The sequence below is a fragment of the Lichenostomus cassidix genome, chromosome 24 (assembly GCF_008360975.1).
Source record: "Lichenostomus cassidix isolate B80296 chromosome 24, HeHo_3.0, whole genome shotgun sequence".
In the NCBI taxonomy this organism is placed as follows: Eukaryota; Metazoa; Chordata; class Aves; order Passeriformes; family Meliphagidae; genus Lichenostomus; species Lichenostomus cassidix.
The window spans coordinates 547,563-569,011 of record NC_139504.1 but is presented as its reverse complement, the minus strand read 5'-3'; the positions used below and the strand labels follow the sequence as shown (position 1 = coordinate 569,011).

Genomic DNA, 21,449 nt, shown 5'->3' with positions numbered 1-21,449 from the left:
AGTGCAACTGAGCAGCTCCTGGTGCTGCAGATGCACCCCGAGCCTTCTCCTGGCATGTGGAACCCCGAGCCTGCAATTCTGGCCTCACTGGGATCTCGGTGTCATTAAAGGAAATAAATGGCCGTGGTGCTGCTTTTGGAGCATTTCAGGCCAAGCCTAGCTGGCGAGGTGGGATGTCACTTCTGGGGCTGCTCCCTGAGGATACACCCCTGGGGTTCATCCGCCTGCTGTTCCCTGACCCATCCAAGTGTCAGGGGTAGATCTACCCACTTTTTGGCAGTGTGATGTGAAGAAAACGGGCTGAGCAGCCACAAACACTTTAGTTAAGAAATGAATTTGTCTACTGGACCTAAAAGTCAAGATTTTATTCGCCAAGTCAGCCTGGTCGTGTCCTGCCCCCTGAGGGCAGCTCTGGTGTCCTCCCTTAAGCTTGGGGGACACTGAACCCAGAGGGTACCTGTGGTGCAGCCTCTGCAGGACACCCTGGTCCTGGCTCTGGAAGAGCAGGAATTCCTGGCTCACACAGGAGGGGTGGGCTGCTGGGTTTGCTGATTGGACCTTACAAGGACAGCAGTGTTTAGGCTCTGAGTTTGGATGTGCATTAATAAGCAGAGCTGGACTGGACAGTGAGGATTTGGGAGCAGATGAGGCAAATATTTCCAAAGCCTTAATTCAGCCGCTCTGTGCTCACACAAAGGCCTCTGGGCAGACTGGACTGCACAGCAGGAGTCACCCCTGCCCCACAGGTCCATAAGCAGTGGGGTCACCTGTCCTCCAAGCCAAGAAGGATTAGTCTGGTTTTGTTCCTGGCAGCAGTTCTAAACCCTGTAACATTTACTGGATGAAAAGGCTCTGAGAATTCCTTCTTAGAGTGTTAAAAATATTTGAAATTTGCTTCCTTTAATAATCTTTTTGCTATTAATTAACTATGAGCAGTATTACTGTGGTGCCCAGAATACCTCCCAGCCAGCTCCGAGGTGGCCTGTGCCATCTGTTTGTCCTGACTTCATCTGCCCTGTGCCTTCTGTGCCAGGGCAAGGCTCTTTCTGCTTGTGCTGTCGTGCTGGGTGAGAGGAAAGGGACACTCAACAGCCCAGGCAGGTTTATTTATTGTTAGGAAGCAGCGATGGGCACAGGTGGAATTGCACAGATAAGCCCTAGCCTTGGCATGGGAATTCAAAGTCACCTCCTTCATCCTTAGCTGCCTGCCAGCATCCCTCCCTCCAAAGCACAGCCCCAGGCTGGCTCCTCCTGTTTTGTTTTTTAAGTACACTGTTAATTAACGAGGCAGAGGAAAAAATACAAACACACCAGAATAGTTTTTAACCTGGCTTGATTAATGCTGTCAAGTTGCACATCTGAGTGTGAGCTCAGTGGGACTGTTGCTTTTGTTTAATACCACAAGACACCTCAGTCTGGATTGTTGCATTACAGTACAAATAAAAAACAGAAACAAAACCACATCTGCATCATACAAGGTGAGAAGAATATGAGAATTCTAAATATTTACAGAGAAGGGCAAGTGGGGAAACCACAAAAAATATTTACATAAAAATACATGAGCTTGTTGGCATATACATTTTACACCAGTTCACAAAAAAGGACACTATATAAATTAAAGTGAAGGGAACTCCAAAAGTAACCCAAGACTTTCTGGGATGTTTCTCTCATGCGGCTCAGGTAAAGAAAAATCAAGTCTTCTACAGCAGGAAAATGAACGGCAAAACAACCCTTTTCTTCCCCCCCTCCCTCCCTCCCCCCCAGCTGGACGAGGCAGGACTCTGCACACAAGGAATCATCGTGGTGTTTGCTCACACCAGACCATGCCTTTCACACTGGGATTTGGGGCTCTGGGAAAACAGGAACACGCCTAAGCCGCCACAACGAAAGGAAGGAAAACTTCTCACCCAGATTTCCTGACAACACATCACTCGAGTCAATGCCCTGTCACCAGCCTGGGGGATGGCAGAGCACACTTGAGGTTCTGTCCCTTCTGGGGTGAAAGAGGAACAGGATGTTTTCAAGTTGGTTTTGGTTTTGTGTAGCAACTTACTACCACTGTGCAATCCTTACTGATCCCCCCCAGTGATGAGCAGGGGAAGGGGATCACTGCAAAGACATAGGCACAAAGTTGTGGGGGTGTTCTCAGAGATGCATATAGGTATCACCTGATAAAGACTCTGCAAAAATCAGAAATTAATGCTTTACATAAGACTTCACAGGGGCCAAGTCCTCATTACTCACCTACCAACTGCACTCCCCTTCCCAAGGAAGGTCTCCTGTGCATCACATCCTGCTCCAAGCAGAGGTGAAAATCCAGAGCTGAAGCACACTCCTGGAGCCCTATTTCTGTGTGCACTGAGAGAGCCTCGGCTGGAAACGGAGGGAGTGGCAGCTGGAGATGCAGATAGTGCCCATGTGAGGGAACTGTTGAGGAACAGAGCTGCTGTCACCTCGTGGGGATGTGGTTAGGCAAGGAATTACTGAGCCCGAGCACAACTGCACTTGGATTAGAGGATTATCTGCGTTGCTGACCCCCTGTTCTCTCCATGGCTCTGCTGGGACACAGGACTGGGCTGTCACCTTCCTCCAGCTCACCCACCTGACACACCTGGTGTCAACTCCCCGCCTCGTTCTGGTGCAAGATGCCCTTTCCCACCTCACCTATGAATTTTGGGATTAGCAAGGATGTAAAAATCTCTGTAAGACCAGCAGACTGAGGCCAGAGCAGGAGCAGGGCTGCATAGTTCACTGTATGGCTTGGTGGGAAGGGATCGCATGGGATGCTGAAGCTGTGGGCAGGAGCAGTAAAAGAAAGGCGGTCAATCTCTGTTAGCTGGGAAGAAGTGGTGCCTTCACCTTTTTTAACTCTGTACTGTGGCTCAGCAGTGCTGGACGTGAGTTTGGGTTCTTGGAGAGCTTCCAGCCTTGGAGCACACCCGGCTGTGGCTGCATGCCGAGGGAGGGGAGGGCAGCTGGGAGTCACTGCTCTTCTGTCTTCTTTCTCTCTCTCCCAAAAGGCTGTTTGCAGCAGCCCTCTGGGTTCGGGGTACAGGTGTGCACTTCCAGAAGCCCTTTGGGAAAGGTGCTGAGAGGTTTGTTCCGACAGGATGAGCGGGTGCTTCGCACCTGGCACTTCACACAACGCAGGGAGAGCCCAGTTCGGGCAGGAGCAGCACAGCACTGAGGAGCAGAGGTTGTCCAAGGATGGCACTTGGGCTCTACAGGGAGACAGTGGCTTCGATCAGGAAAATCCAGAGGCGTTTACAATTCGTGGGAGCTGGGATCAGCCCCTTGTAGTGGCAGGATAGTCCTGGCTGATGTAAGGCCCAGGCGAAGGGGGGGAGAGGCTGAGGGGCAGGGGGGGAGTTAAGGCTTTCACGGAGAGAGAGGTTGGACCTGCAGCTCTCATTACCTGAATCCCAAATAGCCTGAATCCCAAATAGCCTGGACCAAACATTTGTCCCTGCTTCAACTGGAGACCTGGCATGCAACCAGGGGCTGAGGCTGGTCCTGGCCCTGCCACAACACAGCTCTGCTGAGAGCATGGATAACCCAGCCTGGCTCCCGAGCAACCAGGGCAGCTCAGCCTTTCCTGGGAGTTACTGCCAGTGGAGACAGGGTGGCTCACCCAGTGGCCCCTTTCTGTGCAGTTCTGTAGTTTTCCTTAAAAGAAAACATTACGAAAGCATTCCCTCACCAAAAACCCCAAGCCCTCTACCTGGGAATTCCTCACAAGCAGATTGTGGTAACCTGGATCACAGTGCTGCTTTTTTACTCTTTTTTCCTTTTTCTTCCTTTTTTTCCCCTACTGCCAGATTTCGTTCCATAACATGTGAGAACTCTTCTAAACAAAATGCTTAAAACACCAGCATTGCACAATAAAATAGAACCACAAAGTAGTTACTGAAACAGCCCCAGACAAGGCTCCAAGGTTAAAGAAGCAAACAGCTAACAGACTAGTCAGCAACTAGAAGCAGGTTTTCCTTAGGATTTAAAAGTCCCAAAATAGCCATGAAACTTTTTGTTCAAAAACCCCCACCTAAGCTCCATTTAGCAGCTGTGTGCTAACTGCAAGACCTCCAGGTTTTTCATAAAATGATAGAGATTCAAAACAGGTAGAGAAGTTCTTCACACAGAACAGGAATGGCCTTGGAATTTATCAGTGAACATTTAAAAACTAAATCTCATGTATTGCTCGCAAGCCCTGCCTAATGGGATGGATGTGCTTTATTTGTACAGAGGGTGTGATTCCTGGGGAGTCTGAGAGGCAGCACAAGGGGCTGCCAGGCTGTTTTTACAATATCAAAGCTTTTCAACAGCTTGGACACCCATTTTGGGTGTATTTTAGAGTGCACTGGCCTTCTGTACCTACTCACTGACTGCCGGGGGAGCTGCACCTGGGCATGTCACTGCTCCCTGTGTGCCACAACTCCACAGGGATCCCTGCCCAACATGGAACTGCAGGGTGCCTGGAGACCTTCAGTTTAAGGTCAGCAGGCGCACTCCCTGATGGAATTGCTGCAGGATCTGGCCCAGGGCAACTGCTCATGCAGAAAACTTGTCACACACAGCTGGCAAGGTGGGCTCTGATTTACGTAATGCTAGAGACGTTTTGTCCAATTTATTTTTCTAGTATTTTTTGCAGTGAGATGACACAGTCTGGCCAGCAACAGGATGGAATGAGCTCGTCTGGACCATGAATAGCCTTACAGCAAAGGACTGGCCTGGAATGGGTGTGCTATTCCCAGCTCTGGGGGCAGGGTTTGGTGTCATTTTGTGTTTTATTTCTTTTGGTGTGAGAAATGCAAACTTGCCCTACACGGCTCCCGCAGCTGGCCTCTGCTTACAACAGAGAAATGTGAAGCAAGTGGAGTTCTTGTAGGCAGAAGCAGCTTGTTAAGCAAGCAATGTAACAAGCGTGTCGTGTTCTGAGCTGACTTCGGAGTCTATTCCACGAGTTTGAAGTCAAAACAGGCCCCCACCCACCTCAGAGCAGCTGCAGTGGGTGTGCTACACCCACAGGAGAGGCCAGACCTCAGCATTACCCAAGGAGAGAATCCCTGGGGAACATTTCCCCCAGCCCCACTCTTGCTGTGTAGCTCCAAGGGGCTAAACAGTGGTTCTTCCATGGCATGTCAAGGAGCCCCTTTCCTGGGAGCCAGCCTGGCATGGGCAGTTGGCAGCTGGATAAAGCTGCAGGCACAGTCCATTATGCACAGTCCATTGTGCACGGGACTGTGGGCACGAGGAGAAGCAGCCCCAGTGTCACACCTGGGAAGGGAAACTCCTTCCCTCCCTGCCCCAACAGCATCTGCGTCAGCCCTGCCCTGTCTCTGGCAACACCTGTGTGCCAACAGCCTGCCATGTCCTCCCAGGTGGCTCAAAACTACATGAAAATCTATAGCTCTACTACATAAAAACAGTGAAGGGGCTGGGGGGCTGAGGGAGGTTTGCTTTGCTCACCGGGGCAGGGTCAGGGGTTTTTTCCCATCACTGAAAAAATAAAACAGTCCACTGTCCAGCAGAGGCTGCTTAGACTCTATCCCTTGTCCCCCCCAGCTCACTCGACGTGCACCTCAGTCTCGGGCCTCTGCAGACACAGCTCTGTGGGGAGGAAGGCTCCCTGCCCCAGCGCCGTGGCATAAGTTCTGCTGTGCACGTGGGGGAAGCCAGGGGGCACGAAGCCCCCCGCTCCAGCATAGCCCCCTCTTTGGTGCTGAGGCAGGGTATGGTAATCCTCCAGGTTATCGTACTGGGACACCACAGTCATCGTGCTTTGGCGCTTGCCCAGGGTTTGGTAGGGGTACAGCAGGGCAGAGTCCCTCTCCATGGGCTCGGGGTGCTGCATCCGGAGGCTGTGGCTCCGCTCGGGCTTGGGCGGCGGCACTACGGGAGGGGCTGGGTGCTCCTCCTCCTTGTAGCAGTCTCTGGAGTGCTTCTCCATGGGTGCTCTGGCTCGGGGCCTCTCCAGGTCTGGCCTGTCCTCTGCCAGCCTCCCCTCCTTGTGGTTCAGCCTCAGGGTCTCCTGGCCGGCCGGGATGTACTTGCTGCCCGAGTGCTGGTAGCCCATGGGCTCGGAGGGCTCCGGGCCGCCCTTGGGCCTGTAGTCGGGGTAGGGGGGCCCGTTTTTGGGTTCGGAAGGCTGCCTGTGGCTTGCTTCCTGCTGCATGTGCGTCCTGTGCTCACTGCTGCTGCTGCTCGGCTCATGCATCTTCCTGTTCCGGATGCTGCTCTGCTTCTGGGGCAGGGATGGCTTCTCGGGCTGCCCATTCCCGTAGCCTCCGCCGTGGTAGTGGGGTCTGTCCAGCTCGGGCTCCGCGTGCTGCCCGTAGTATCGCTCATCTCCCTCGGGCGTGGCTGCCTTGCCCGGATACCTGCCCTCCTTCCCTTCCGCCACCGTGAGCAGGCCGCTTTTACCAGGATCTGATTTGCTGCGCAGGTGGACAGTGTCCAGGCCCCCCAGCTCATCCTGCAGCAGCGGGGCCACGTTGTCATACTGGGACATGAGGGGTCCTTTGACCTTCTGGCGCGTGCGGCTCTCGCGGCGTATGGACTGCATGCGGTACTTCTCCATGTCCTCCAGGTCCCAGGACATGTACACGTGCTTGATGTCTGGGGCCGGGGGCACATCCCTGCTCACAAAGCTGTGCTCTTTGCCCAGGTGGTTGATGAGCCCCCCCCGAGGGTAGGCAGCCAGGCTGGGGTAGCGGTACAGCCCTTTGCCCTGCAGCCGGGATGCGTACGGGCCAAGCTCGCGGCTGGGCAGGCCATGGAAGGGCCTGACCCGCACGGTGCTGTAGGGATCCAGGTCATAGAAGCTCCCGTCGGCCGAGGTGTAGTAGGGGGAGCCGGAGGAGCTGGAGTAGGGACTGTAGCGGTAATGGACCCGCCCGTTCTCAAAGTAAGGCTGGAGCTGTGTGACGTGGTAGTCAGAGTGGGGCTGATATGGCTTGTACTGGTAGAGGGGCCGCGGGCAGTACACGGGCTCATCGTCCGGGGGCACCTCTGTGCGGGAGATGGGCACGGAGCGGATGGCGGCGGCGGCCGGGCTGGGCACGTGCAGTGACTGCACCCTGCGTATGGTGGGGTATGGGGGGGCCTCCTCGGCGTAGCCGGCGCCCCGCAGCCCCGTGGGGCTCACAGAGGACACGAAGTCGGTGCGGCCACGGGGCTTTGGGTGCAGGCCCGTGGCAGAGCCCTTGCCCTGCGTGCCGTAGGAGCCGTAGCGTGAGCCCGCTGTGACGGGCGGCTCTGGGCGGGGCGGGTATGGCTGGTGCTGCTCGGCCTTGCTGTGGTAGCTGTGGGCAGGCACGCTCTCGGGCCGGTACTGGTGCTTGGCGTGCAGGTAGCCGTCGGGTCCCACCGGCTCAGGGAGGCTCTCCGGCTTGGGGTGCGGCACATACACCGGCTGCAGGGACGCGTGCTTGGGCGGCGGCGGTGGTGGCGGCGGCAGCAGCGCCTCCTCCACGGAGGATGCCAGCATGGAGGAGGCCAGGAAGGAGTGGTAGTTGGAGTTGTTGATGGTGTCCGTGTTGTTGGAGTGCATGGCGGCGGCGATCTTGCTCTCCAGCGTCCTCACGGGTGGCACGGGCGGGGTGAAGCTGTAGGAGGAGGGAGCGGGGACGGACTCAGAGCGCAGGTGCAGTGGGGGAGCCCTCGTGCTCTCCCGAGGCTTTTCCAAGTGGCTCTGGTGGCCCACAGGCACAGAAGAAGAGCTGCGGGCGGTGGAACTGCTCTCAGAGACAAAGCCAGGTGCAGGCTCTGACGGCTTTTCAGGGGCAGTGGTGCTCCACGCCTGCAGGGAAGAAAAGAGCCAAAATTAGGGACAAGCAGCTTTTCCCCCGCTGTTCTGTAGTTAGAACATCCCAGACACTCATATGGATCTGCTCCATTCCAGCATGTCTGTGCCTGGTTTCTGTTTGCTGGGGAAGGAAAGAGATGTAGGTTCCCTCTCTCAGGTATGTGCAGCATGGTGCCACTGGCAGATTTTGGGACCCCTCACAGCTGGTGTGTTCTGCAAATGTCAAACCAGAGAAAGGGAAGGAGGTGGCCTTCTCTTCACACAGTGCCCTCAGTGTTTTCTTAGGTGGTCTGCTTTTAAATCTGTGATCTTTATGAAAATGTCCCTGGATTTTACCTCCTCAGGCCCTGGTGAGCAGATCAAGGAGTGTAATAGAGCAGAAATTCCTGCCTTAAACGTGGCTACAGGGATTAGGATGGGCTGCAGCTGGGTGTGTTTCATGGGCTGGGGCGTTTGGATTTCTGGGGGAACGCTTCCATGCTTCAATCCTACCCAAGGCATCTGACCTGCTTTGTTTAACAGAATCACAAAACCATTTAGGTTGGAAAAGTCCCGAGACCATCAAGTCCAACCTGTGCCTGATCCCCACCATGTTACCAGCCCAGAGCACTGAGTGGCATGTCCCACTGGTCCCTGGACACCTCCAGGGATGGGGACTCCACCACCTCTGAGGCAGCACCTTCCAGTACTTTATCACTCTTTCGATGAAAAAATTCTTCCTATTGTCCAACCTAAACCTCCCCTGGTGCAGGTTAGGACTATGTCCTCTCATCCTGTTGCTGCAAAAGAGCCCAACCAGGATGCTGAAGAGGACCTTGTCAGAGGATGCAAAAATTCTTGCTTCTGAGCATTCTGAACTATTATTCCCTCTGTCAGCCCCTGCAGATACTTTTTTCCTTAAAACCAAGGTGAGTGGGTATACTGGGGTGTTGCCTTAGGAAAGCAGCACAGGATTTCCTGCAAGGCTGTGTCTGGGTTGCACCCACATCGCTCCCAGTGTCCTGCAAATCCTCTCCTCTTGCCGTCTGGATTTGGACCAACTTTCCCAGTGCTCAGCACTCCACAGGAGCTGTGCAGGGAGCAGCACATACCTGACCGGAGCCGCTGGGTGCTTTGGCTGCTGGCACCTGTCCCACAGCTGCCTGATGCTCCTGCCTCTGTGCCGGTGCCGTGGCCACGTGTGGCGCGGGTGGGACGGTGATATCTGCCGGGAGGGTGGTCCCAGCCAGTACACGGGGCTCGGCGGCCATGCCGGGGAGGGTGCTCAGGTACGGCACCGCAGCTGGGGCGCCCTTGTCCCCGGCAGGACCCACGGGAGGAGACTGCAGCTTGTCCTCGGCCGTGCAGGAAGCGCGCAGCTTGTCCTCAGCCAGGCCCGTGCACAGGTGGGGCTGCTCCACAGCTGGCTCCGTGGCGGGCGGCTCCCGCTCTGGCAGTGCCCCGGGGCCGTGGAGGACGGCGTGCTCCCAGTCCCCTGCGTGGGGCGGGAAGGGCTCCTTGTCCCCCGCTCTGCTGGGGTGGAAGCTGGCCTGCTCCTGCTCCGCATCCCTGCTGCCAGGCGTGTCCCCGGGCACTCCCATGTGGACAGGTGGGGGCTCCTGGCCTCCAGGTGCGCCGGGTGGGTGGTTCTGCTCCCCGGCCGTGCCTTGGCAGTCCTGCTCTAGAGGTGCCCCGGGCTGGAAGTGCAGGCGGTTCTCGGGCAGAGCAGTGAACAGGTGGAGCTTGTCGGGAGCACCCGCAGAGAGATGGAGCTTTTCTAGAGCTGTGCCAGCTTCAGCCTCTCCATAATTTGTGCTTTCAGCATGAGCATCTCCTGGCCTTTTGTGGGACTGGGCGGATGCTTGCTGTGCGGACTCGGCTAACGCTAGGGCCAGCATGCGCGCTGCGTTTTTCGGAGGAGGAGGAGGGATAAGAGACACAGAACTGACGGGAACAGGATCCTGGGGGGAGTCGAGCGCAACTGCTCCTAATGGGGGAAAATTGAGAGAGAGAGTGATTTTATGTTACCCAATAAGGAGAGTGACCTTAATGACTATTATAAAAAAATAGATGCTCTCCACACTTTCACAGTGGCAGTTCCTTCTGATGTGAAACACTTGTGTCTCACAGGCAAACGCTGCTCAACAGCACGGCAGTTCATCACAAAGAGGAAAAAACCCAAGAGATTGTCTAAAGGCTCCTCTTGCATTTCTAGAGAGGTAGGAAGGAAGTAGCAGAGAATGAGATACCCTTACACAATTTTGATCATAAGGTTTTAGGCGGAAAGGTCCCTTCTTCGAGTGTTGGCAGATTTTTAATTTAAAAAGAAAAGTCTTAGATGGTCTATTGGCTGAAATGATTGAGAAGGACATGCTAGAGATTTTCACATGACAGGATGGGGAAAAAAAGTGGAATATAAAGCATTATGGAAATTATCCAAGATTTGTGTGATGTAGGGAGAAAGCAGAGGTTAAAACCTTACTGATCTGCACAGCCCTTCAAGACACTTGTGACCAGAACTGACAGGCAATCCCCTCTCCTAAAGGCACGCAGAGGAGGACGGTTCTGAGAGCAGCTCCCCTTTGGAACTTAAAGAAAGAATGGAGGAAAATGCACTGTACCTGGCTCTGTGTGTCCACTGGGTACAGTCTTATTCTGACTGCTTGGCATGGCTCTCTCCCCTTCTTCTGGCAACTCTGTTTTGCCAGCAGCCACTAGCTGGGGATGCTGCAGCTCTTGGTGGGCTCCTTCCCCTGCTCCTGTTTCACTGTTTTTCAGGGGCAAGGACATCTGGGTTGGGGACCTGTTTGTGATCTCAGTGATGCCAATCCCTTTGCTCCAGCTGGAAGCAGAGGAGTTCCTGGATGTGGTGGGCACTCCTCCCATGGCCTCTGGCACACGGCTGGGCAGCACAAAGGAGGTGGGTTCTGTGGTCAGTGGTGGAGATTTGATGGGCTTTCGGGCCGTCTTGGGCGAGAAGCTGAGGGATTTGCAGGCCTGCTCTTCTGTGGGGCTCAGGTCCATTGTAAAGAAGGGACTCATCTTCTCCTGGAAAGGGGACACTGGCTCAGAGCTCGTGGCACTGCCTGGGGTCTGGGACTGGCTGCCTGATTCTAAATCCTTCCTGAGCAGGCTCGGCTTCTCCTTGTTGATGTCAACGGACTCCAGCAGGGAGGTGCTGCTGTCCAGGCACTCAGACTCTGCCTGGGGGGGACTGCACTGGAAGGACATGGGGTCGAAGTCCAGGCTGGCAACACCGATGTCCGGCGGGCTCAGATCCACGTCCTCCGAGGAGCGGGGAGAGATGAGGGCAGGGACGTGGATGAGCCCCTCGTCCCCGTCGCTGTCATCGTGGGGGAGGTTGTCGTAGGAGTTGCAGCGGTTCATGTTCCCCAGGAGCTCCCCGTTGAAGGAGGCAGACAGGGCATCGCTGCTGGACCTGGGCCTTCTGGGTCGGAACAGTTTGGATTCACCTGGAAGCAAGGAGACATGCATGGGTTAGTGACGAAACCTCCCTGGCCAGGAGGCCAGGCCCAGTGACGGGCGTAAGAGCAGTCCTAAGGCTGCAAAAGGCTCCTCCGGTGCCCTCTGTACATGAGTTATCTTTGGCAGTAACTGCTTATTACATTTGCTTAAACTCTTTTACAGCACTTGCCAGGTGTGATTTAGTCTGAAACTAAGCTGTGTGCACAAGCAAAGCCAGTTTACATGTGCTGAAGGCCTTTCTCAGAGAGCATTTTCCTTCACAGTGCTGTCCTGTCAACCTTGGAATAGCAAGAGAAGGTGCCAAGGAACGAACATAAGCAGTGCCAGCTATACCAGAGCAAGAGGTTTGCTTTTTTTAACCTTCAAAGCAGGAAAAGCCATGAAGAGCATTTCTATGAGACCCATCTGTGCTGGGAGCAGAAAGCTGCTTCATCAGTTAGCAAGTTCAGCTTCCCCTGGAGGGGTGGAAAACCTGCCCTGTTGAATACCTACAGCCAAAGATGTCAAAGTGCTTCCCCCTTAATGCCCATTTCTTGGAAGTGCAGATAGGATTTTGCCTTACCATCCACGGCATGCAGGGAAGTGAGGGACTCCTCACTCTTGGCCGAGCGGAGCGTCCCGCTGTCTCCTCGTCCTCCTGAGGGAAGGAACCACACAGGGAAAGGATCAATTAGGAAAGGGGTTTACATTTAGCTGGGTAATGGTGTCAGGAAAAACACAAATGTGCTTCTAGCACCAACATCACTGTCCTAAAAGTAATTTTGTTTTGAGGGTGGGTTTGTGATTCTCATTTTACCTGGAAAAGTTAACCAACCCAAGTGGTGACTGCTGCAGGTGACAGGCTGGGAAACAACTCCCCACAAGCAAAACCCCTCCAAAAAGGGGAAGGAAGGAACATTTACACACCCTGTTTCATGGACACTAAACAAGTGCAATTTCAGTCTCTGAGGAGACAGTCCTGAAGGGCATCATAGAGTGTGTGAGGACTGTGAGGGTAAGAATTTAAAGATGGACCTGAGAGATGAGGGGACAGAAGTTCTCAGTGGCCTATGTTTTGGGATGTGTGGTGTGTTTTACTGGAAAAACACATGGTTGCCATTTTTAAGTTTGGAAAGAGACAGAAAATTATATATGGAAAAGGCTGAGAACTCCACCTACATATCCTAGCTGTGGCTACAGAGGGCTGTTGGCTGCCTTCTCTGGGTACTGCAGTAGAGCTATCAGATGGAATGTGTTTGTGGGAAGGTGTCTTTCCCTCATTTCATCTTCCGAGAGCAGCAAGGGGAGCTCGAATTATATTCTCATTTCATTAAGAGAGTTTCAGAAAGAATTATCCTGTGACTTATTGTAGCAGCACCTACACCTCGTCTTTCCAAAGCTGCTCCAAGCAAAGCACAGAGGTGTGAGCCCCGGCAGGCTCCAGAACTGCCTGAGATCCATTGGGAAAGAGCAGCTACTGGAGGTGTCATGCACAGCTTGGACACTAGAAGGAGATAAAAGCCCACTGGAAACATCACTCTGCACTGCTGAAAACCCCGGGTTTTTTTCATAGCCCTCACCTGCCAGGGCTATGGCTTTCATTTCTGAGGGCTCACTGGGGTTGCGCTGCAGTTTGCGCTTGGACACCGAGGAGGATTTTCCCAGGTTGAAGAAAGAACGCCAACTCCCCACTGGAGACTTCTTCATCTTGCTGGGAGGCCTTTTCCTGTGGAGAGAAAATGGAACACACAGATGGGGGGGGGGGAGCTGCAGCTCAATCCTGGCTGCTTGTTATCAGCACTCTGCTTTCTGCTCAGAAACTCCTGGTTTCTGCTTAGAAACTCCCTCTTTTCAAAGCTAAGGATGCTTTCATTCTTCCAGCTCAGCCCTAAAGTTTTGCTGGGTAAATTCCCCCAACCTCTGCAAATCAGCTGCAGTGCAGGTGAGCAAAGGCTCCTCCTTGTCCAGCCCAGCAACCAAGGAATGGATTTGATGGAAGAATCCTCAGCTCTCTGGGAAGCTGGGCAGCCATAAAGGTGTTCAAAAGCATCTCTCACCACTGCTATAAAACCACCTTCATCTCCTCCACTGACATATTTAATTTTCATTGTCCTCAGCAGCCTGTCCAACTGCTCCACTTCAAGAGAACCTGCACTCCTGTCAGGCACTTAGTCCTGAGATCTGAAAAACCCTGATGTCTGCAGGTGTTCACCCTGTTTACATTTCTATGTGTGACTGGTCCAGGCACCTCTCTGCATCACAGACAACATAGATTTATACATTTCATGATAACTCTGCTTTTAAAAACAAGGGCATGGAGCACAAGTTATCTGGCTAAACCAAGGCCACCAGACCACTGATGTGAGCTGAATCCTCACGGAGTCCAAAGCAGGTAGAAAACTGGCTACAATACTTTACATATATAATGAGTCTCAAGATAAGCAAATTCTTGCCGTATTCAAAATAACACAGTTACGACAGTACTGGAAAGGAAACCTGTCTCTACCTTTCAGACGGGAAGTCTATGACTGTATGGAATTTCCCCTGCAAAGCTGCTGGGCCTTCTCCCACTTCGATGTACTTGCTGTCTGCCACGATGGGAGAGTTGATCTGGGCCTGTGTCCGTGCCTGAGCCTCCTCCAGCGTGAGCAGCTTCGTGGAGGGGGAGGACACCAGCAGAGACTTGGGCCGGGATAAAGAGCTGTGCCCTGCAAAGGAAAACCACAGGCAACAGGGAGAGTCAGCAAACAGCAGTGCAGAGATCAAAGCTCAGCTCTGTGTGTCTAGGGTGGTGCTGTGTTTTTCTGAGCCTTTGTTATCTCAACCATGAAAAGACGTGGACAAAATGTGGTCACAATGTCAGAGATATGTTTATGACTAAAAGAATAATGGCTTAGTGTATTTAAAAAAAAGCAGAGGGAAGCAGGTAAGATGGAAACCTTTGTGAAATACTTAATCTGTATGCAAGAGCCGGTTAAGAAAACGCTTTTTATTTCCTTTGTATAAAGTCTGGCTGGGTCATTCCCAGATTCCACCTCTTGGTGCAGCAGGAAATGCCAGGTGTGACTAAGCTGCTACAAACTACAGTGCAGCTGGACAAAGCAAACAGAATCTTCTCTGTGCCCTGCCCATGGCCTTTTACAGCTTGTGCCTGGTTTTGGAGATGAATGTGTAACATTTGAAAGTAGCTGCTGCTGCCTCCTGCTGGTGACAGCTTCAGTGGAGAGGAGATTACAGGGAGCCTGTTGTAGGATAGGAGCAGCTCTCCAGTGGCTGGCACTGCCTCTTGTACAGGGGCTTCTAGGGTTATTCCCAGGTGAGTTCAGGGCTGTGGGGGAGATGTGCCATCGCAGAACATCCTGGCCGGTCCAGTCCCATGGCTGCTCCTGGAGCAGCACAGCTCTGTGTGAAGGATGCCCAGTCTGGAGGGTGTGGGAGCTGTAAATGCTGTCCTGGGTGAAGTTTGGGTTAAAACAGGCTTAGCAGCATCACTTTCCCCTCTCACAGGTGGGTGCAGGAGCTGTGTCCACACCCAGAGGCTCCCAGGAAGCCATTCGGGAATGCAGAATTCATGCACTTAGCCAATGTGCTGCCCAACAGCCTGACCCTCCTCCCTTCCAGGTCTGTGTCAAAGCCACTGAATGCATACGACCAAGTCATTAAACAATTAGCCAAATTTACATGGGCCATTCTAAGCCTGGATAATCATCTGGCTGGGATTCTGAGCATGCTTATCTTCCTTCCCCTGGCAGAGTCAGCCTGCTGGGGCTGGCACTGCTCAGCCAACTAACCCCTGGCTCCCATGGACTTAGAACTGCCTTCCAGCAGGAGAAAAAGCTGAACTTGGATCAACACTGCCAGCCTAAGCAGAGGTAGGGCTTGTTTAAATGAAGGGAGCAGCAAATACAGTGGAAACCCAGCTCCCTGCAGTCCCCAAGTGGTGGTAACTGCAGTAGCTGTGCATGTTCCAGGCAAGGGCAGGTTATCAAGGCAGATGGTGCAGCCTTAATGCTGCTTAGGAGCAGGAACAGCTTGTAGCAGCCAAGAGTAAACAGACAAGACAGTAAACGGACACACAGAATAAACTTTCCTCCTGGTGCAACTCTGCTCCTTCTCAATTAAATAGGTATATGGTCTTAGTTACTCAAAGGAATTTGTAGGTTCCAAGGCTGGATGATGTTCCAGGTGCATTCTTCATCCTAAAGCAACACCAGCCTGAGCCATGTGGCTGCTCAGCCCTGTTCATAAACCCACAAAGGCTGTGCAGAAGGAATAATCAGCAAAGCAGATGCCAAGATAGCCCTTTAAGAGCAAGATTTAAGTTTCTTAGCCTCAACATCACTGAGTGCAGAGAGATTGCTTTACATCAGTTTGCTCCTATTTGTGTTGTAAGGTATGGATGAGAGTAGACAGATATAGCTCCAATGGTAAGTATGCAGGAGCATCAGTAAAGACAGTTTTAAAAAGGAGAAGGAGCAGGGAGGACAAAGATTTAAGTGATTCCTTGCAATTTCTCAGTAGTAGGACATAAAAGTAGAAGCCAAACTTTCATCTCTGCACTCCTGTGGGGCACCTTGGCTTCTAAGAAAGGTACTGGCAGCAATTTCTAAAACCAGGCCATTTCTGTCTGGGTTCTGACATCCCAACCCAGAAATGTGTCCTCTACGGTAAAGTAAAAATGTTTGCATGTCCCAGAGGAGGCTCAGACAGCCACGAAGTGCTGCTGTTGCTGACCAAGTGAAGCCAGCAGAGAACACTCACCTGCCCCATCACGGATGACAGAGCTGAGCTTGGAGCTGAAGAGTACATCCACGTGGTTCAGGATGAACTCCACCACCACCGACTGGATCCGCACCTCCATGAAGGCAGCCGTGCCGCTGAAGCAGGCAGACTCGATCTGCTTGGACCTGCACAAAGGGACACGTGGTGAGGAGACAGGCTCCTGCTGAGTGACTCCTGGGCACCTGTGGAGCTGCAGGGCCTGCGGCTCAAGCAGAGAAGGCTTCAGGGCAGTTCTGGTGTTAATTCTCAGCAACCCTCACAAATGACCCCTGACTGTGGGAATTTATGGTCAAACTTCAGATCCAGCTTCAAGTATTACTGACTGGGCTGGGAGGAAAAGGGAGTGTGGGACAGGTCTGAATTGAGGTAAATACACTGAACACCTAAAATGAGGAGCTTTTTGTTAACTCATTTCCATGACTGGCATTTTAAGGCAGTGCTGTTGTACAAACCTCACTGTGGCCTCTAAAAGCATTTTCCCTCGAGCAGGGAGTGTCTCCAACTGATCCTGCTGGGCGAGTGCCCCAGGACTTGCCAAAGCAAGCTCAAACACGAGGTCACTCCACTGCTTGTGGGAGAATTGCCAGAAAAGAGGGAAGAGCCCACCTGCATGAACTGGGAGTGTCCAAGGGCAGGTTGGACAGGGCTTGGAGCAACATGGGATAGTGGAAGGTGTCCCTGCCCATGGCAGGGGTGGAATGGGACGAGCTTTAATGTCCCTCCCAACCCAAACTATTGTGGGATTCCATGAGGAACTGCACACTTGGATTTCTCAGGTTGGTAACAACAGCAGTTCAGAAATCAATACAATTGAAGGCAGGGTGATATTATTTTTTTTCTTTTAAAACAAAATTTTTAACTTACAGCATTAAAGTGTCCTATGCACCTTCAAAACAGATTTTAGGGGCCATATTCATCCAAGATCATTTCTGTAAGTTTGAATTCTTGCAGCCACAAGATGTCAAATTAGACCCTAGAGACTTATGCAGTGGGAAATCATGATGCCACTGAAGAAATTTTCCTGCAAGATCAAGGACACACCAGTCTCACCTAATGAGGCGAGGAGAAATTATCCTCTAAAAGAGGGTTGAGGGAATTCTTCCTTGCCACTACTGACAGAACTGCAGTCAGTGGAACTGTGCTGTGTGAGACAAGATAATACAGGGGCTGTTTTACATCACTAGGTCAGGAACTTCCCAGTCGGTCTTAAATCCTGCTTAGAATGATCTCCCATATTTTACAGGAGGAGAAGAGCACACTGGGTGAAGAAAAGAAGAGCTCTTTCCAGCTGCTGAAAGCTGGGATTTTCTGGAGTATCTGTTGTTTACAAATATAAACATTTATCTTGTATTGAAATGGGAAAATCCCAGAGTACCTGAGGAGGTTTGGAGCCCAGACGATGGCCAAGTTCTTGGTGTGCATATTTGTGATAGAGCAATAATCAGCCAGACGAGCCAAGTGTCTCATTAGGAACTCCAGTGTCCTGGAAAATGGGAGAGAGGCAAATGTTCAGCACCACTGAGCAAAGCCAAGCTGTGATCCACAGCACAAACCCAGCTCATTACTTCCTTTTGGTTTGACAGCTCCCAGAAAGGAACGTTGAACTCAGCCCCGCAGTGGACTTGGCTTTGGCAATAATGACACACAGGCTGGGGGTGAGGGGAGTCTCTCCCGACTTGTCCAGGCTCAAGAAAAGGACAGCTCCAGAAAAACTCCCTGTGCAGGTGTAGGACAGCCCTGAGGGGCTGCTCAGGGATGTGTGGGGAAGGATGTGGAATGCTAATGCTGGGAAGGGGCACAGGGGGCGGAGGGGCATATTGATTTACACACCCCAGGATACTGAAAACCAGCCAAATGTACCTGAGTTCTACTTAGGAAATTCCTGGCTGCAGGTTTCTTAGAGGTGGGTAAGGCAGATAGAAGGTTAAACTTCAGAGGCTTCTGTTGACATTAAAAAATGGTGGGTTTTGTATATTAAGCACTGTTGTGTTTAATATATCCTGGGGAGGAGGGTGCAGGAGGTAGCAGTGAAAATGCTGCTGTACCCTTCTGCTGCTCCTGCCTTGTGTCGGTCTCACAGCCTATTCTTTTCTTGTGGGGAAGTGGGATGGAGCAGATAGGTTTTTTGGGGGCTCAAAATTCCACAAACAGACAAGACCGGAAGTGAATAAAATGGCTCTGGCTGGAAACCAGACACCTCCTGCCTGCAACTTCTCATCACTGAGTAGCAGAAAAATAAAGTGTTTTTTCCTTTTTCCAAGCAAACCCCAGGAAAGGAGAGCAGCACCCTGTGACCTACAGCATTCCACATCCAGGTGTTGGCTGTGTCCCCTCTCTGAGACTGCCGAGTTGCTGGTACCAGCACCCCATTTAACCAGCCTCATAAATTAAAAATAATTTCAGAGAAAAGGTGAATGGAAAAGAAACAGATCAGTTAATTTTTGAAAGAGCCACAACCCCTCAATTAACATCAATATTGCAATTATTTACTACAAGCAGCAGCTGTTGCACCAACTAGCCAACCTTATTTAAGGAAAAGTAGCACAGCTGCAGTTTATAACACATCAGTTAAATCCCAGTTAACTTTTAAAATCAGTTATTTATACCACTCATTGCAGCATTGCAATTGTCCAGCTAATCACCACACATCACAGGAACTGAAAGTTAAACATTTATGAGCAGAAATGACTATTAATAGTTATCAATTGCTGTCCTCGTGTGTTACACCTGACCACTTAGACCAGAGCTCTAACTCATCCTGCAGATTAACATGCATTACAATAATCAACTGATGACTGTAATGAAGTATTACAATTAGGTATCAATAGCCAAATTCTGCTTGTATTCACCCCAAATGGTCACCTAAACCACTGAGACACATCAGGGCAACTGGCTTAGCCAATTACAACACTTACTGATCTGTAAATAACTTTCACCATACATTGTCGTTAGCTATTTCTACCAATTACAATTCACAGTTAGTGAATTCACATTACTTACCATGCATCACTAGTTATTAATATTATAAGTCTCATTAACATACAGTATTCTATGTCGTTATTAAAGCCAATCACCAATACCAATTTGTCTGATGCCTTTTCACCATACCTTGCCATAATTTTTAATACTAAAGACTATTAAAATGTTGTTCTTAGTCACAACTCATTACTATATACCACAAGTCCTTATTACTACTAATTAGCTTGAATATAGTATTTTAATTGGTGATTTTTAAACACCATATTATGCTACTCATATATATAATGCTAATATAATTAATTACATCAGTTATTCTCACAGAGCATTGTTATTATTTGCTAGTTACTATTATTGCAGGGAGGGGCAAACGGGAGACAAAATACAATTGACCAAGTTTGAGTGAAGGCCTGAGCAATTTTTTGACTATATTCCACTTTTTTTAAAGTGTTCTTAGCACTGGTACTGTGCCCCCTGCAATAAAACTGTTTCCTTACTCTGACATAACAAGTTCCTATTTCCCTCCTATACAGAGTTTCCAAGGAAGAGAAGACCATGTTTAGTGTATAGTGTTTGGTAAGGAGCTAATTAAATCAACTTTCTATAGCCATAACCATTTCAATGTGCACAGGCACAGTGTGGCTGTCTTGAGAGGCAAACTGGACTTATGGAATTCCTCTAACAAAGTGCCCACAACACCCCAAAGGCTGCACTCACCTGTAGTGGGGAGGGGGCAGCTGCTGGATCACATCGTGGATCTTAACCAGCCTTTCCTCATCTGTAGCAGCAGAAACAGCATCCTGGAATGAGGCAGGAATGGATTTAGCTGCAAATAAACCCCTAACGTGCCAGTCCTGGCAGCGAGGTGGATTTTGTTGCTCTTCTCCCCCTTGGGCAAGGGGTCTGTCTCAGGGACAGAGCAGCACATGGATCATGTAAGGAAGGCCAAGTAAGTCATGACCTGGGACATGTTAATGGCACAGAGAATTCCTGCAGAAGATACCCAGCTCAATCAAGCATTTGCTTCTAATCCCATTTCTGGGAAATGGCAAACGATAGAAGAATTCCTGCAAGGCATGGGAAATGTGCCAGGGACCTTCTGCTGGGGCCCCATGAGTGGAACCAACATAGTGTGGCACAAAGCACAAAGGCACCTATGAATAACCTAAATGGGACACAGGAAAGGCCCCTCAGAGCCCAGGGCACTGCCAGCCCCTTCTGGAATGGTAGGATGGAATCTGGAGTATAGGCAGCACATGGTGTCAGGCTGCGAATTTTGGTGATACACCCTTCTGATGGCTCTAAAAACCCCAAGGCAGAGCAGACAGAGAGGGAAGTGTGTGGAAGGCAGGTCCAGTTTCCAGGATTTCTCTGCTCCACCAGTGCAGCTGAAGCCCCACTGAAGGGGGAACTGCCCCACATTTGCCTCATACTCACTGAGAACTTCTCGTAGAGCTGGTAGGTGAGCAGAGGGTTGGGGAGCTCCCGGAAGTACAGCTTGCACAGGGAGCCCACACAGTGAATGTCCTGGATGTAAATGTCCTTTGTCAGGTCAGGAATTTGCTCAGAGTCAAACTCATGGCTGGCAATGAGAACAGAGAAATGGGTAAGGGGGTTTGAGGAGGAGGAATGAAATCAAACCCAGTACAAATTACAGCAAGGCTTTCCTGACTTACAGGAAAAAATAAACAGTCACCAAAGCCACATGACCCACAGCTGTGGGGCAGCCAGTGAGATTTTTTCTAAAAAAGAGACTTTTCTTTTTTCTATTAAAGCATTTTCAGTTAGTTTTACAACCAATTGGCTGCAATCCCTTTTGCTGCATCAAGGCTTTTCAAAAAGTCTCCAGAGAATGTCTTCCAAGACCACAAGGACAAGTTTAACTCCCAAGGGCTGTGACTGGGATTGCCCATAGGAAGCATCAAAGCTGCTGTCCCTCTGCATTTCAAAGGCCTGGAAATGACAATGATAAAGCCATGACAGCAGCAGTGCCATCAGCAGCACATGGAAACCAGTGAGTGCAGGAATTTCTGGGGGATGAGCTGGTGAGCTGAGCCTGCCTCTGCTACAGAGAGAAGACAGCCAGGAACCACATGAAGAAAATCCCATAGCACTCCCTTGGTTTTCAGAGAGAGAAAGAAACCCAAATCACCAATGTTTATGAAATAAAAGCTGAGCTCAGAAGGCCAAGGGCTGGCTTGCTGCTGGAATATGTGCTGGGAAATGCTGTTTCCAATTAGCAGGATACTCTGGGGGGATGAGTGTGGTGAGCCAGGCCCTGGGAGCTGGAGAACCTCGGGGTCCCTGCCAGGGTCTTTAGGCTGCTTACAGCCATGGGGATTCACCCCATCAGCATTGCAACCATAACCAGGGTTGGGGTTATGTCCATGTCCCTGTCCCATCCCTCACCTAAAGCTGGCAGGTTGTGCCCAGAAGGTCACAA

General features: G+C 51.2%; 1 protein-coding gene across 6 annotated transcripts in view; it reads right to left on the bottom strand.

The window, feature by feature from the left end:
• Nucleotides 1-1,316: 1,316 nt before the first annotated feature.
• ARHGAP32 (Rho GTPase activating protein 32) overlaps nucleotides 1,317-21,449 on the bottom strand; it is a 235,147-nt gene continuing 215,014 nt past the window's right edge. For all 6 annotated transcript variants that reach the window (XM_085081967.1, XM_085081970.1, XM_085081965.1 and 3 more), the window contains 10 exons: nucleotides 20,444-20,588; nucleotides 19,724-19,806; nucleotides 17,406-17,513; nucleotides 16,010-16,155; nucleotides 13,755-13,956; nucleotides 12,829-12,974; nucleotides 11,832-11,906; nucleotides 10,405-11,256; nucleotides 8,896-9,770; nucleotides 1,317-7,798 (listed from right to left, as the gene is read on the bottom strand). In XM_085081967.1, the coding sequence (XP_084938093.1) occupies nucleotides 5,564-7,798; nucleotides 8,896-9,770; nucleotides 10,405-11,256; nucleotides 11,832-11,906; nucleotides 12,829-12,974; nucleotides 13,755-13,956; nucleotides 16,010-16,155; nucleotides 17,406-17,513; nucleotides 19,724-19,806; nucleotides 20,444-20,588 (4,867 nt within the window). In that variant the 3' untranslated portion in view covers nucleotides 1,317-5,563. The remainder of the gene's footprint in view (nucleotides 7,799-8,895; nucleotides 9,771-10,404; nucleotides 11,257-11,831; nucleotides 11,907-12,828; nucleotides 12,975-13,754; nucleotides 13,957-16,009; nucleotides 16,156-17,405; nucleotides 17,514-19,723; nucleotides 19,807-20,443; nucleotides 20,589-21,449) is intronic.